At 42.1% G+C, this 17864-nt stretch overlaps 1 protein-coding gene across 2 annotated transcripts in view; it reads right to left on the minus strand.

Moving 5' to 3' along the window:
* Positions 1-1332: 1332 nt before the first annotated feature.
* The window catches only part of sik3 (SIK family kinase 3), a 52585-nt gene continuing 36053 nt past the window's right edge, over positions 1333-17864 (minus strand). For both annotated transcript variants that reach the window (XM_088939486.1, XM_088939487.1), the window contains 6 exons: positions 16278-16560; positions 14216-14976; positions 13362-13528; positions 12363-12495; positions 11503-11650; positions 1333-3856 (listed from right to left, as the gene is read on the minus strand). In XM_088939486.1, coding sequence (XP_088795612.1) covers positions 11508-11650; positions 12363-12495; positions 13362-13528; positions 14216-14976; positions 16278-16560 — 1487 coding nt within the window. In that variant the 3' untranslated portion in view covers positions 1333-3856; positions 11503-11507. The remainder of the gene's footprint in view (positions 3857-11502; positions 11651-12362; positions 12496-13361; positions 13529-14215; positions 14977-16277; positions 16561-17864) is intronic.

Raw genomic sequence — 17864 nt, forward strand, 5'->3', positions numbered from 1 at the left:
TTACTCTGCTCTCCTCCACACTGATAGCTGATGTGTGGTGAGTGTTCTGGCGCACTATGGCTGCCCTTGCATCATCCAGGCGGATGCTGCACATTGGTGGTGGTGGAGGGGAGTCCCCATTACCTGTAAAGCGCTTTGAGTGGAGTGTCCAGAAAAGCGCTATATAAATGTAAGCAATTATTATTATTATTATTTTCCACAGCAGCTGTTCAAGAACTAGTTATTCTTTTAAACTTCTAACCCTTCTTGTGATGGAGCTTTTGGAAATTTAAATAATGACAAAAAAATCACTGATCTATATTGCCATAGGAATAACTAGAAATGTTTGTTTCAGTTTCTGTCCAGTATGGTACACCTTGCGAATTTAACCTAAAAAGTAAAATCTGTCTTGCATTATTATAGTGCAATTGTATCAGAATGAATTAAATTGTACTTGGGTTCTCACCATTCACCCTCCTGGTGAAGATTTTACAGTGCACTTACTGGGCTAGACCTGGAAACATCCATAACTATTTAAGAACTTGTGGTTCTGCATTATTAGTGCTTACTTTGGAGATGTAGCTGTTTTCATTTCAGCTTCTTAGAAATCTTATGATGAAGACTGTGCAGTACACAGTAACTGTATTTTAGCAAATGATGAAACTTAATATTCTACATTTCCAGAGTGGTTCCTCAAGAACTAAAAATTTTTCAGTTTCCTAACATTCCCAAGATGAAGACTGTGCTTCGACTGTATATACTTTTCCACATTTTTACAGTGAAACTTACTGCTCAAGAACAAGTTATTTTCAGCAGTACTGTCTTGTCTACTTGTTAAACGTGGGTAATTTAACTTATGATCTAAACTCCCACTGTTCTGTACTACCATAGTGCAATTGCGGAGAAGTAGATGCAAATGTTGTCAGTATCATAGCATTCTTACTGTGTACTATACTGTTTGCTAAATGTAAGAACTTCAAACCAAAATGTAAGCTATACAACACACAAAACACTGAAACACACAAATTCTCACCAAAACTAAAACAGACACACTGAAACATGGAACCTTATTAAAACACTCACTGAAACTGACCAGAACAAACCAAACCTCACTAAATTATTCAAACTGATAACACAGAGAACCTCACAAAAACACGCACTGAAATACACAATTTCATCAGAAAACCCACAAATAAAGAAATAAACAAGAGCAAACCTCACCAAATATACCTAATCACAAAAGCTCACCAAAATCCAGACTGAAACACACAAAACCTCATCAAAACACTGAAACTGATACACACAGATCCTCACCAAACATCATATTTATACGGAAACACAGAACCTCACCAAAACACTCACACTGTAATTTAATACACAAAACCTCATCCAATAACAATGAAACACAGGGCCTCATCATATTACTCACAATGAGCCACAGATCCTCATCATAATACTCACAATGAGATGCATGGACCCTCAAAATACACAGGATAAGATACTTAAGACACCCATTTTCCAATACTTCCTTTTGCTTTCACTTTTCCAAATGTATTTATTTATATATTTATCTTAGTTTGGTTGGTATTCTTTGTCGTTGTTGCATTTTTTGTAATTCAACAAAAACAAAGCAGAGAAAAAAAAACATAACATCAGAAGAGAGGCGGTGACCCTGGAGGAGTGCAGCCTCTGCTGTATCCGAAAGAAACGAACGCAAAACAGATGAAGGAGGAAAAGGAAAAAGAATGGAAATGGACAGGACAGCCAACGCCAGAAATACTCTTATACATTCAACACAGGCCAGGAGTCTGCAGACTTGTCACCCTGTAGGAGGAGAGGGGAGAGAAGGCCACATTCATGTATTCCTGTCCACCATTGCTTAGCTCCAATATCAAGTTTTCCATATGAGAATCTGTGTCAGGCCCCACATTGATGCACACAGCCGGGGCTGCCACAAACCACTGAATTTCTACCTCCATGATTTTGTGCTTATTGTAGTGTTACATATTAACTACGTCAAGGATGAAACTCAGAGCGAACACTAAAAAGTTACACGGATCTTTCAGGGTTGCTCAAAGCCCTGCGTGATTTTTTTATTTTTTATTCTTGCAACCCCCATACCAGGAATTTTCATAAAAAAGAACAAAAAATTGTCCAATTCCTTATAGTGGAAAATGCTACATGAAAATGGCCCAAGGAAAGGGACAAAGCTTTCTGTCCTGTTCCTCATTCCCACACTCCCCCTTTCACATGATATGCTGGCATTTTAAAGATACTGGATTCCCCATGACTTGTGCCACTCAGATCCCCCCTACACCCCCCTGCGATCCCTCACCCGCCATGTGCAATACAGTCCCCCAACAGAGGCAACAATTACAACAACAATAACAATTACACCCTCCTCTTCAAGTCTCTTAAAAAAAAACAATCATAATATCCATAACAAGAACAATAATAATCAGAATTATTTTATAGAGAACTCTCTTTCTCTCGTTTTTTGGCTAACTGCATCACTGATAAAAAAACAAAACAAAATACAACATCCAAAGAAAGCCGAAAAATGATACAGACAAAAGTGTCCATTGTTTCACTGGGAGTCTCTGCTGTACACAGTCAGTTACTTCTAAGAATGGTGTCTGTAGTACCCCCCCCCATCCCCCCTGGAGGAGGAAGACAATGCTAATACACTGGCACTGGCCCGATAGAAAGAAGGAGGGGTGGAGAGAGAAGGGGGGAGACCTAGAGAGATTAAATTTGAGAGAGAGACTGGGAGAGAAAGAGAGGGAAGTGGAGAGAAACTGAGGAAGAGAGAAAAACTACAGGAAAGGGAGGGACTGGGGGAGAGGGGGAGGACACTGGGCAAGACAGGGAGGGTTAGATTCGGGGAGAGGGAGAGTAAACAAAGGGGCAAACAGCAAGAAAGGAAGTCTCCCCTCAACAGGGAGAGTGACTTTAGGAACGAAAGGTACAGAATTATGAAGTCACTAGAACAAATTATTTTTCTTTGCCACACAGCACTGTCTTTCTTTTAATAATAATTATTATAATAATAATAAACTTTTACGGAAAACAGTAATAATAACAATAACAATAATAATCATAATTCCTACATGAACATGAGCAGTAAAAATGTTTTAAAAAAAAACAAAGAAAATGGATGCGAGCTGGGTGTCCTGTTTGATCGCGGTGTCACTGTTCTGCTGTCCGAGTCAAGGTGACAGTACAAGCCCCGGAGAACCACCTCCCTGCCCCCCAGCCCCGTGGAATAGGCCGCTCCGCTGCCTTAGGCTCTACATGCTCTGAGCACAGCCTGCTCTCTGGAATGGTCCATTTGGAAATGAAGGGAGTGGTGCCACCACACAAACACACACAAACAGTTAATTACAGTACTGTGTATGTTTTCTCTGTGTCGGTGTTATGTGTAGTTGGGGGTCTTAGTGTCGTAGTGGATGTTCCTCTGCCACTGTTACTAAGTGCTCTGTCAGTGAGCGTCTCTCGCTATGTGGCTTGGTACAGCGGACTGTGTGTGAGTTATGTCAGTAGGTGGCGTGAGGTGTGTGTGTTACTGTGGCTATGGTGGGGGGTCCAGGTTGGAGTCATTCAACAGCTTGCTCACATTGGGCAGGGAGGGAAGGCAGGGGGGTGGGAACGGAATCCAAATCTATCCAATCAGATGCAGGAGCTTATGGTGAGAGCCAATGGCGAGGGGAGCTGGGCCGGTGTGCGGAATGCTGGGGGAACTCCCTCCCCCCTTCTTTCGGGCTCCACGCCTGCAGGACTGACACAGCGCCTCCTTCTGGAGACAGACGATGGCGATTTGGCGAGATGCTGCTCAACACAGGCGGCTGAAATGGACCTTTACATATTGGGGCATCCCCTAACAGAAAGAGACGAGAAAAGAAAGGGTCCTGTCAGACACACTTGACATTTATATTGAAATGATACACCCTCCACAATGTGCAAGCTGTAAAGACAGCTGTACCCTGTGTTAGAAATCCAAGCAATTATGATTTGAATAAACATTGCTTGTTAAACCACATTTACATATCTAGATCTGTTGAAAACATTCTTCCTAGCATGCTTAGGTTAAGGCATTATAGTGAATTAGCTATTTTAAGAAATAAGGTGTTAATTTATATTTGCAAATTCATATAAATCAATAATACTAAACAACACTTACAATGTCCCAGTGAGGTAAAGCTGAAGCAACAAAAATCATAGTCAACAAAATCACAGCACAAACCAGACAACACCACCTTACCCACTTGGACACACACAAACACAACACTAACTGTACAGCGGCAATGCTTATTAATAAAGCACACCATTAAGTGTTGCTTTGGATTATCAGAGAGGCCCCTTTCTGTGGTCTGATCATTCTGTGCTAGAATGCAAGGTAAGATGAGCTTGTAATAAGATCACTTTATTGGTCATATAAAGTTTCTTTTATTAGGAATTTGTTTTTTCGCATACCCCAACTTGCTCTCCAATAGAGACACAGGGAGAGAAGCTTGGGGTCAGAGTCAGGGGTCAAAGATGACCAACCAATCAGACACCTGTAGAGAGTGGAAACTCACACCACCTGGTGACCTCACAGCCAATTACCAACCATATTTCCCCCAGTCAAAAGTACTACATATCTCTCCAATTGGCTTGGGCCAGCAGAGCATGGACTGGACATCACTTAGATGGACCCCATCAGCTTTTCCTGTTATATCTGTTATATGTTATATATAAGAACCCTTAAGAAAACTATCATTTGTGTCTAGGCAGATTGTGTCATTAACTGTATTTGCTTTGACTGTTTTTATGTACACAATGTGGTATTAATAAATGTAATGAGTACATTCTCATTCCTTCATGCAGACTGTTATTCTGTGCATTGATTCCTAATACAATTTATAAACTAGTAATTTAAAAACTGTGGCAGTACATTCACACAAATCCTACAACTGGATTGTTACAGTACCCTAAAAAGAAAATACAGTTTAGCTGAGTGACCAGGGCAGAGTGAGCAGACAGAAACAGACCTGATGAAGAAGGCTCAATGACTACAGTCTGGCCACAGTAATGGCAATACAGGCAGACCTGGCTGTCTAGAGAGGAGTGACTGTGCTCCCACTGCCAGTGGGGAGAAGCAAAGCCAGACATACATTATGTGCTGCACAGTGAGAAATACTCTGGGATTAAACACACATTCCCTAAAATAACCAAGGTAATCCCAGAATTCCCATACCTGCCAGGATCCAATCTACTTCCAGTTCTACTGGGGGAAGGGGGAGGAAACTCAATAGAGCTACAGCCCAGCATGTGATCTCCTGTCCAAAACTCAGGAACAGAGGGTGAGCCTGTCTCACAATAATGTTTTATAAAATGTATGTAAATGTTAAATAATATGTTTGTATTGTAGATGATGTGTTAATTGTCATGCCAATAAAGCTCTTTAAATACGCTGGGCAAACGTTCGAGATCAAATTCTTCCACAAGGGGGGGTACCTTTAAAGTGGAGACGACATTTTTTGGCACGCCCTCTCTTTAAAGCCTTGGCCAAATACGAAGACAGTATGTACAGTTATAATTCAAACTGAATTAAAAACTACATATCCCAATTAACATGGCAGTGCTTGTGATCCTTGCGTTTAACCAATGAAACAGGGCGAACAATCAGTCAAATGACTTAGGGGCTGAGTTTCGAAAGCTTAACCTATCAGCAACAAAGCTAAATTTACACGATAGACTACCTCAAACTGTCAGTTACACGACTGTGTAAGCCACTTCTATTTAGCTTTTTAGTTATGGAGATGGGAAAACGCCCCCCCCTTCCCTCTGGGTGCCTGACTTGTCGCCATCTTTAACCATTCCGTGTCCGAATCAATGTACAAAAAAAGTTAATCCCAGTTACAATATATATTTCTGTGGTAAGGGGGAGCAAAACATCAGTATTTACTGCTAGTAATTAGTGTAAGATTTATAACTGAAAACTGAGCCTAAATATAAAGTTCAAATTTTGACTAACAGAGCAATGTAGGAAATGCACACTTGTTTTGCAACAGAAATCACACAGAAAATAAATCCTCAAATCAGTTTCGATCAAGGTCTCCAAACCAAACAAGAGAAAGAGCATTTTCAGAGAGCAATTACGTTGTGTTTATGTAGAATAAGTGATTAGATTTATGAGCAATCTAATTTCTTATTCATTTAAACAGTGAAATTTCAGCTGCAAAAGATCGCACCAGAGACAGACCTCTCTCTGCTTGTCATAGACATTCAGGAAAGGGTGAATGAAAGAAGTCATGTCAAGTGCAATAAGTTGTGATCAATCATAACAGTTGTAGGACAAGAAACAAAAGACAGAGAAAAGACTCAAACTAAAATTCAGTTTACAAATTAAGGAAAATGAAAATTTAGGAAGTGCTACAGGTGTAAATAAATGTAAAAATACAAAATTGCACACGAGCAAAAAGTTTTTGAAATAGAGCAGGTGTTACTTTGAAATAAGCAAACAGAAAAAAGCCATGACTAGACATAGTGCAGAAGAGAGATGCAGGAGCACTTGCAAAAACTTAGATATACAAAAAAACTCACAGAAAGGTGTTATAAAAGAACAAGCAAACATGAAATAGATTTGGCAGAGAGTGAGGGGCTTGAATAATCAGGTACATTTCTGGCAGGGAGAGTATGAAGGTTTGATGGGATAGTGTTAGAAAATTAACACATTAAAAAAAGCAATTCTGTCAGAGAGTCTTATATGAATAAATAGCAAACATGGTTTCATGGAGGGCTTCTCAGATAGTTGGTCATTGAGGTAGATTGCCAGGCGAAAGGATTTGTAAATATATTTTGTTAAAGCAAGTCATTTTTTTGCAACACATAAAATACATTTTTCCAAGAAAGTTTAGCCTTTGTCACTAACGAAACCACTAAATAAAGACATAAATACAGAAATCTAAAGATTTTTTTATCCAATGTTGGTAGAAGTATGAACTGTCAGGTTGAGCTAAGTATATATTTTGTTGCAGAGTTGCTGCAAGATGTTAACAGTGAAAACAAGTATTTGGAAATAACTTATTTCAAGAAGATTTTCAGAATAATTATAAATCTAGCAGGATAGAGAAAGCATAGAAAAGAGGTAGATTGATCAGATTAGTATGCAAAGCCATTTAGCAAAGGGGGTGTGAGAAGAGTGACAAACTAGTATACTTTGGATCTTTTTTTCTGAACCAGGGAAAATCTGATCATGTTTCTCTATAACAATAATAAAAAACTATTTTATATAGCACCTTTAAAAGTAGCATCTCAAAGCAACACAGTAGGTGCAAAAACAGTTATAAGGACCACAGATTTCAAAGTAAATACATATAAGAAAGACAATAAGTTAGAAGTGCTACCGAAATTAGAAAATTAAGCAGAGACACTAAATAAGTCTTCTGAAAAGAAAAGTTTTGAGGTAAGATTTAAATGCACTCAGGGTAGGTTACTCTGATATCACTGGGGATACAAATCCAGAGCTCTGGGGTGCAGCTAGAGAAGGTCCTGTCACCCACAGAATGTAGATGTTCTTGAGCATAGCTAGAAGAGTCAGACGGACAAAGGTGTCAAGGCGGGGAGTAGACAGATAATAAGCCAGATAGGTACTGAATGAGGATGAGGACTTTGAAGTTGACTCAAAACCTGATAGGAAGCCAGTGCAAGAACTTGAAAACAGGCGAAATGCAACCCAATCAGGATTCTGGCTGTCAAATTCTGAACATATTGAAGATTGCTCAATGTGGATTTAATTACCCTAGTGAACAGGAAGTGCTTTTATTAATTTATTAAGAAAGCCTTTCTTGATTTCTCTAGTTCCTAGTTTCTCCCTTTAAAAGAAAAGATTATTCCACAATGCAGAGTACTACATGGTCGGTATTTACATATGATATTTGTGATTTAAACAAATGAACACAAGCAGTTTTTGAGGATTTCATTGTTGGCTGAGTTATTGCAGGATGTAAGACTAGAGATGTAGGTAGGAAAAAGATAATTTGGGGAAAGTTGAGGAATACACTGTGTAGCGGCAAGGCTTATTAATAATACAGGAATTAAGTTTGCTGCTCCCTTGCCAGTCTCTCTTCTTCATCTCAGTGGTGCTGGACAGAGAGGCCATCCCATATGGTTCAGATTTAAGGTTTGAGTTTTCTGGTAAGGAACTCCCAGGGCTGAGACTCTCCAGCCACCCTAATGGTCATCTCTGGTGCCTTTCTGTCGGGGAGATTCCAAGGGAAACTCTCATCCCAAGTTGTTTACAACCCTAATGTCAGAGAACATTGTTACTCATCCTCCACCTTGATCAGTCAATCAGGAACTGGTAGGGCAGGGTAACCCCACGTGGTTCTCAAATGCCCGCGAAACTTTCAACCAATAAACGACCATAGTTCCTCCAGATAAAGGAGGCAGCACAGGGCCCAGAAGGTGCCCCTCCAGGACATTTTCAGACTCATTGCGAACAATCACGTGACAGCCAGCGTGTCCTAGTGCCAGGACTTTACTTTGTTCTAAGAGTTGAGACCGGAAGCCACCTGCTTGTAACCAAAGGATCCACCTGGGGTTAGCCCAGCAGCAAGCCTCGTGAACCGCCCGTAATCCACCGTGAATGCTGGCCTGATCAACTACAGTCGGAACTGTCGACAGCTGAATCGCAGTATTCAGGACTAGTGCTAGATCAGGAATGAACCGGTCTTCTTCCTGTCAAGAGTATGACTTGCTCGGACCCACAGTCACTTTTCATGTGCACAAACTCTGCTAGTTCAGCCAGGACTAACTAGCCAGGCATTCAGAGAGTCACTGCCAGCGTGCCACAGCAGGAATCTCTCCCTCCTTCTCCCACACCTCCTGCCAAAGGACGCCGACTGGACGCAGCAACAGCCTGTCGCTGTTCATTTGTGTTCGCAGGAGATCTGAATCCACATAGATTGGATGAGTATTCAATATTCTACAGTACAACTGAAGAATTAAATTGTTACCTCAACTCCAGTTGATGTCAATTTAATTCCCATGAGTGATGTACCTGCTTTTGAGTATCTAGTGTGGAAGTTGTAATCAAAGCTCATTAACAAAATGGTATAAATGAATGGTATACTGAATGTATGTGTCTCTTGGTATTTGTAACTCTTCGTGGTTGAATATATACCTTTTTCATTCTGCTAACCCTCACTCTAAGATCTATTATGTTTATATGCACATTTTATGTATTAGTAAATGTATTCTCGTGTATTAGTATCCGTGCGTGTGCGTTGCTGAGTTGACCCGCAAGGTCGGTTTTCTAATAGTCATCGAATAATAATCATTTTTTGACTTGCTGCTACAATTAATAATTGTCCCAGCAAATGCACAAAACCCCTACAACATATAACAATATCACTTCCTAATAGGGTTAGGCATACTTTTGACAAAATGACAGGAGATGTGATAGACTGAAGAGGAACATAATGAAGTTAACAGACTGTATGTTTACATAGATACTGAAATGAGGATTGTGTTTTAGATTTTGTGTAGTTGCCAGCATTGAATTGTGTGTTGGATGCACATAAATTGAAGGAGTGGGAAAACATAGCTGATGCTGATCCACAGAGGCACCATCATAAGATGTTTATATTTAGAGGCAATTTGTTTAAATAACTAAGTATGAATACTGATGTGCAAGAGAGGTGAACGGCTGTTTCCTTAAGCCAGCACTATAAAATAATTTATCCTCAGTGAGATGCTGCCATCTCATAGTTGGTTTCTAACACTGTGTATAGTTCCATCCACACAGTGCCTTTACTTCCACCCATTTTCTAATCTCTTTATCCAGTACAGAGGATTTGGATCCAATCCCAGCAAGAAAAGCACACAAGGCAGAATACACCCTGGACATAGCACCAGTCAATCACAGGACAAACAGACACAAACACACACACTGTAAGCCAATTAACCTACCAGTATGTTTTGGACTGCGAGAGGAAATCAAATCACACATATGGAGAAAACCCACAGAACTCAGAGAGAACATGCAAACTCCACACACAGGATGCCCGGAATTGTACCTAGGGCCCCAGTGCTGCAAGATAGCAACGCGCTAACCACTTCGCCACCATTAGAAATGGATGGATAGCTTAGTTATCTTTCTAGTTCACAGGTTTGTGTGCATAATTTAATTTTGTAAGCCACTGAGACATCTGGTACTATTGTTGTATTTATGAAAAAAAACATACAAAAAGCATGCTAACAACTGTGCCATCCTATTCCTTAGTTAATACATTTTATTTTTACAAACAGTTAACATTGTTAGCAAAATATTTTAAATTATATTTTACCCTATTTTTTCTTTACGTTTGTATTTAACTTATTTTCAAATGTATATTTGAACAATGAAAATATATTTTTACAAGATTTTTTACAAGGGTAAAGTGCAACAATTTATTACAGTGCTAAATGTAATAATATTGATTAGTAATAGTTTATGCTAACACCTAACTTTCTTAATTAGATGTATTTAAAACAATGAACTTAGTGTGACATAACATTCAGAAATACAATTGAGAATAGTTTTGCGGTGTTTGTATAGATGAAACTCTTCTAAAATGCATAACAATGTAATGTGTAATGTCATTAGAAAGTAAAATAAATTCCTGTTTTGTCTAACGATGGTATCAAAAAATAATCTAAGTGGTGAAAAAGCTATGCTTAATGAATAATTATAAGGGACTAAGAAGTCAAAGAAAATGATTTACGTTGTTTAATTTTAAACACTAAGTTATGAATGCAGAAGCAATTGGTGCCATTCGCACTCCACGCTATAGAACGGCCATTGTGTAATACTGAGCTCCACGCCTCCTCCCTCTCTCTGTGCCACCTCCCCCTGTGACAGAGCGCACTGAGCGGTACGCTATTTTCAGAGCCTCTGAAAAAAAGACCTGCTGATCTGTCCTACATAACAGGAAGAGAAAAGAATGTGATTTTTTCTGTAGGAAATGCTTGTTGTGTTTATGAAATTCAAGTATTTTAAACATTTAATTAAGAACTAAAAAACTTAGTGTACACAAAGATTCTAAGCTGATCACGAGGAAGAAAAATCACCCGTTTTTCATGCATAAAAAGTGGTTATTAACTACTTAAACCTGTTTTTATAGCTTTTAAAGTCATGCAATGTCTAAGTTAAGCAGATAAATTATTGTATCTTATTTTTTATTTCTTTTTCAAAACTCTAAAAAATCATTTGCCCAGCCTACTTTAAATCTGAATTCCAAGAACCATCCTGCGATGTACAGTCATGTTCAAGGGAAACGTGTTTCCATTTGTGCCACGGTTCACTCATCCTTGACGCACACCTACCCTTAAAAGACTGCAAACATTGGGCTGGTACTGGAAAGGTTGTATTACTAACCCCTACTCAAAACAAACACAAAACCTACTTCTGTATGAATTGTCCGTTGCAAAAAAAGAAATGGCTCCGTGACACACTGACACGGCAAACACATCACCCAACATTCGCACTTAGACTCTGACCTGAGTTAGACTCCAGCCTGCTCCATGCTGTATTGCAGGTCAGGGGGTTTGTAGCTGAGGAGCATGTCACTCGTACAAGAGGAGGGGTAACAGGGGGTGCTATGAAGCTGGGTGCCCTCACTCAGCTCTCCGCCCTCCACTTCGCACTCTGAGAGAAAGAAGGAGGAGAACATCAGTGAGAAAGAACATGAGACCAGAGAAAGAGACCAGGCCTTGCGAAAGACAGGAAAACAGAGATGCAGAGAGACCAGACCTGTCAAGAGAGAGGAAGGTAGAGGCAGAGACAGAGACCACACCTGTCGAGAGAGAAGACAAAGAAAGAGACTACTCATACCTGGTCTGAGTGTGTATGAGCAGTGTAGTACACCACAGTGTGTGAAAGAGCTCTGATGAGTACTGAAGTGTAGTATGGGGTGTAATACAGTTTACAGAAGTGAGTCTAGGACAGTGTGTGTACTGGATTGAAATCTACACTGTACTTCAAGGGATTTTATCCTTTTCCAATGAGTAAGTACCCCAGAAACAAACCTAACGTGGAGCCTGAAATGCACATTCAATTGTCTAATTTAGTATTGTTTTTACATTTTGTGTGGCTACTAAATGTGCTTTGTTAACTGTATTATTTTTTTAGATTTGCATACCATGCACTTATTATTATGACATCATAATTAGTGCTAGAAACATAGCATATCTAGTTAGTATTACAACACAGAAAAGATAAATTTGATGGCATTCTGCTAAGAACACCTCAATCTGGAAAAGCTGGAGAAGCCCAGCTAAAGTACATTACAGTGCGTGCAGTAGAATACAATGTATTCATAGTGTGTTGTAGTGTATTACAGTGTGTTTTGCACTGCTACCTGTCTCCTCCCGGTTGCGCAGCTGCTGGCTTCCTGTGAGAGATGACTGGCTGAGGATGACGTCAGACATCCGAGCAGAGCTTAGTGCTTTCCCAGCCAGTAGGCTCATACCAGACATAGGATCTGCCTGGTCCTGCATTAGAGAGAGAGGCAGAAGGAAGAGTGAGTGATTTAAGAATACTGAAATAATCATAATGAGAGTAAGAGGACAAAAGATCACAGCTTGGTTACAGAAACTGGACAACACAGACCTAGCTGTCCAGAGAGGACAGGTTCAGTGATAACAGCCTGGCCACAGAAACCAGATGACACAGACAGACATGGCTGTCACCGGACAGGCTCACTGATAACAGCCTTGCCATAGAAACTGGGTGACACAGGCAGACATGTGTGCCCAGAGAGGACAGGACCAGTGACCACAACTTTGCCATGGAAACTGGACAACACAGGTAGACCTGTATGCGCAGAGAGAACAGATTCACTGACCACAGCTTGGCCATAAAAACTGGGCAACACAGGTAGACCTGGCTGCTCAGAGAGGAGAGGCTCAATGGCCACTGCTTGGCCAAATAAAGTGGGCGACATAGCTAGACCTGACTGCCCACTTTCCAAAATCCACATCTGAGATATCCATCTCGCTCCTGAACAATTTTCTAAACAATTGCCATAACTGCAACATTACAGGTCAACATCTATCAGTGCAGACCCTTTCTGTCCAGTCTAACTCATTTAGACAGAGAGAATCCAGCTGGTGGAGCCAGTTTCTTTGACTTCTCCATGTGGAGTGATGGCATGCTGTTCCCAATGGTCTCACCTGATCATATCAATCCCAACTCCTCTGAGTCTTTCAAATCTAACTCTAATCATGACAAAAACAGACAAAGCAAAATATTTTGACCTTTTCATTGCAAAGTACATAAATCTGGGGGGTCCACAAATTATTTTTTAAAACTCAAATGGGGTCAGGGTCAGGATCAACAGAGAGACAGAAGAACTCACATAGGCGTCGTCGCAGGTCTGGATGGTGTGGTGCCGCTGCAGAGATCCACGTGGCCGGTAGCCCTCATTCTGAGTCCCACGGGAAGGGTAGCTAACACCATTGTGGTCAGGCACCTCCATGGCCTGCCCTGGGGTCCTGCGGTCAACATGTTCTCCAGCAGAAGAATCTGTCCGAAGAAAGAAACACTGAGCACACGTCTGTACCTCACCTGTACAATACTCATATAGACCCAGTTACTGTAGAGTCCAGTACGTGTACAGTATACTATGTGTGCAGTTGCTTTAGTGTCCTTTGTGTAAAACGTACTGTGCATACAGTTACTGTAGTATCCAGCATGTACAGTGGATGATATCTACACATACTGTACATATGTACATACTAAATGTGCACTTACTGTAGTGTCCAGTGTGTGCAGTGGACTGCGTACAGTTTACTATTTGTGCAGTTACTATAGTATCCAGGGTGAACAGTAGACTGTGTAGTTACTGGAGTGTCCCGTGTGTACAGTTTACTGGGTGTAAACTTACTGTAGTATCCAGTGTACTGTGAGCAGTTACTGTAGTATGCATAGTGTACTGTGTGTGCTTACACTGTAATATTCAGTGTTTACAGTTTACCGTGTGTACAGTTACTGTAGTGTCAGAATGTACAGTGAACTGTGTATACTTATTGCAGTAACCAGTGTACTGTGTACAGTTAATGGAGTGTCCAGTATGTACAGTTAAAGATGTCCTGTGTGAATAGTGCAGTGTGTGTACAGTTACTGTAGTATTCAGTGTGTACAGTGGACTGTCTATACAGTTCCGGCAGTGTGCAGCACATACATTAGACTATTGTGCCATGTGCACCTCACCTCTGGCTGTGGAGCTTGTGCGCAGGTAGCCATGTCTGTGTGTAGGTGTGCTGTAGGGAGCTGTGGAGGGCATGGGGGTCCCCAGCAGGCCATCAGGGTCCCCACAAACGCCAGCCTTGACAAGAAGCCCATCGGGGTAGGCTGCAGGTGGTGGCTCATCCTCCTCCATGCTTTCGGAATGTGGCAATGTGGGAGGGTTGCGATCCGGGGGCCGGATCTGGAGCAGGTGGGAGTAATGGGACTGGGGCCCAGGACCAGGGGGGCCTGGGGGTTCCATGGAGTCTCCCTGGCCAAGGTGGCGCAGCAGCAGCATGTCGCTGTAGTCTTGAGGGGCAGAGTGGGGTGCAGGAGGGGGTGCCGGTCGAGGGCTCTGTCTCTTTAGCAATGCTGCCAGGTCCTGGGGGGGCAGCCGGGGGTCAGCGTGGCCACTGAGAGAGTGTCGGGGAGACAGCAGGCCCTGCAAGGTTGGCGTTACGTGCTGTGAAGGCCGGTATTCTGGGGGTGTTGGTGACAGTAGGGCCTGCTGTAGAGCCGAGGGGCTCCCATACCCTCCCCCAGCTGCCGAGCCCCCTGCTGCTGCTACTGCCTGGTAGGCCTCCAGCCCTGGGACTTTCAGAGAAGTGCCCTGCAAGTAGGGCCCATATCCTCCTGCCGCTGCTGCCACTGCAGCCACCCCCCGGCCACCCCCCTCCCCAAACAGGTGGGGGTGCCACTGAGCTGGGTCATAGCCTGTGGAGCACGAGAACCGGCCCAGACTGCGACTGTGGGACATGAATGGAAAGGAACAGGAGTGGGAAGTGGATGGAGACATGAGTGAATGGGAGAAATATGAGAGAGGAAGGGAAAATAGGAGGAAAACACAAAGAAAAAATATAGTTACTCTTTGTCATGCCTTATTTTAAAGGTGTTAAACATTTGGAGCTTCCTGAGCAGCCCACTGAATAGAACTTCTAACAGGACAAGCCCTGTGAGTCCACACAGTGCCAGTTTGAGTCTGGGTGACATCACCAGCAAACACGGAAGTTTCCCCCCACTGGACCTGGCCAAGAGCTGCATGGGTTGGGGGAGTTGTGACAGAACAGTGTCTTCATCTAGAAATTGAACCTTAAACACACTGAATGTGGGTGTAAATGAGCTAGAAGAGCAAGTGTCTTCATTTGCCAGATGCTGATACGAGAGCTTGAGATTACTAGCTCATGATGACAAGGAAATCAAGTCTCTCAATTTTATATGTAATAAAAAACCCAAAGTTTAATACAATATTAAAGTAATACAAGTTTTATTAATGAAAATGTACCAAATCAAAAGCTTGTGTGTCTCACCCTTTAGGTGTGCTTTCTCAGAATGCAGGTTAAGCCTTAGAGCCCAGACATAGCAGATTTTATCCCAGCTAACTGACTGTGACCACAATTACACCGATATATAATTATAAATCCAGGTGGGTAGCTGCGTCAGCATGCGTAGGCTGCAAAGGAACAAGTAATAGGTTTATTCCATGCTGAAAAAAAGAAGAAAGAAAACACAACGTTTCGGACGTGGAGCCTTGAAGAAGGCTCCACGTCCGAAACGTTGTGTTTTCTTTCTTCTTTTTTTCAGCATGGAATAAACCTATTACTTGTATAATTATATATGGCAACATACAACTCCAAGTGAAGGATGGACATTAGCTGGCTAGGGCTCTCTTGGTGTTCACTGAAACACCAAAATCCGGAAAATCCTATTCTTTGCTGGCACCTGAAAGCCTGTGATGACTTCACCTTCTGCTCCTCCAATCAACATGGAACTCTCCTATAAGGCATTGTGGAGCCTACAATGAGCCTACAATAAGATGACTGCAGATCATCATTCTTCCTGCACAGAACAAGAGTCGCAGCTATCAGTTGCTATCAATTTTTAAAACAACGAGTGATTATAAGTAGGGTTCCAAAGTTTGGCCGCTCCAAATTCAATCAAAATAATTCTAACTCAACTTTTATGTCCATTTTAAGCAACAAAATGTCACAGTGTTACAGTGTGAGCCATGTGCTGAAAAGCAGTCTCTCCGTTCTTCAGCAGTGTGTACCTGTGTGTCTCCGCACTGTCTGCGCTCAGTTGTTTCCCCAACACTCGATGGCCACACGGTGTAGACAGGAAGCTCTGCCGCTGTGCTCCACTCCCCAGCTCCGCCTCCTGCACCTGAATGGTCACCTGCTGTGGAGGCAGGCCTTGGGTCATGCCAACACTCCGAGGAAGGCCAGGCTGCTGCTGGGAGAGTCCAACACGGGATAGTCCGGGTGGAGGAGGGCTACCACTTGGTGGCTGGTACAGAGCTGCACTATGCTGGTATTGCACTGAAGAGGGACCACCTGCAGCAAGAGAGATGGGGTTAAAAAGCAAGAGGGAGAGAGTCAGCAGCTACAGTGCCTTCAGAAAGTATTCAGACCCCTCTACTTTAGACACAACTACACTTTGTTGTGTTGTAGACTTATTTCAAAATGGATTGAGGTGATTCTTTTTATGCCATCAATAGACACACAATGCCCCATTAATGACAAAGTGAAACACGTTTTTAGGAATTTTTGCAAATTTATTAAAATTAAAAAACTGAAATCTCCAATTCACATAAATATTTAGACCCTTTATTCAGTACTTTGTAGGACCACCTTTAGCGGTGATTACAGTTGCGAGTCTTCTTGGGTATGTTTCTATCAGCTTTGCACACTTGGATTTGGGCAGTTACTCCCATCCTTTCTTGCAGATCCTCTCAAGCTCTGTCAGATTGGATGGGGAGCATCGGTGAACTGAAATCTTCAGGTCTTTCCACAGATTTCCTATGGGGTTCAAGTCCGGGCTTTGGCTGGGCCACTCAAGGACATTCAGAGACTTGTTCGAAGCCACTCCAGCGTTGTCTTGGCTGTATGTTTCAGATCATTGTCATGCTGAAAGGTGAATCTTCGCCCTAGTCCAAGGTTTTGTGCACTCTGGAGCAGGTTCTCTTCAAGAACCTCTCTGTATTTGGCTCTGTTCATCTTTCCCTCAATCCTGTCCAGTTTCCCAGTCCCTACGGCTGAGAAGCATCCCCACAGCATGATGCTGCCACCACCATGTTTCACCATAGGGATGGTATTAGCCAGGTGATGTGCGATACCTGGCTTTCACCAGACATGGCATTTGGTATTCAGGCCAAAGAGTTCAATTTTTGTCTCATAAGACCAGAGAATCTTTTTTTCCTCAATGTTCTCAAAGTCCTTTAAGTGCCATTTGGCAAACTCCAGGTGGGCTATCATATGCCTTTTACTCAGGAGTGGCTTCCATCTAGCCACCATAGAGACCTGACTGATGGAGTGCTGCAGAGATGGTTGTCCTTCCGGCAGGTTCTCACATCTTTATACAAGAACTCTGAAACTCTGTTAGAGTGGCCACTGGGTTCTTGGTCACTTCCCTGACAAAGGCCCTTCTTGCCCGAATATCCCATTTGGCCGGACAGCCAGCTCTAGGAAGAGTCTTGGTGGTTCAAAACTTCTTCCATTTGACAATGATGGAGGCCACTGTGCTCCTGGGAACCTTCAATGTATTGCCAAATGTTTGTACCCTTTTCCAGATCTATGCATTGACATAGTCCTATCTTGGAGGTCTACGGAGAGTTCCTTGGACTTCATGGCTTGGTTTT

Source organism: Atractosteus spatula, chromosome 22, assembly GCF_055471065.1.
Source record: "Atractosteus spatula isolate fAtrSpa1 chromosome 22, fAtrSpa1.hap1, whole genome shotgun sequence".
Classification (NCBI taxonomy): Eukaryota; Metazoa; Chordata; class Actinopteri; order Semionotiformes; family Lepisosteidae; genus Atractosteus; species Atractosteus spatula.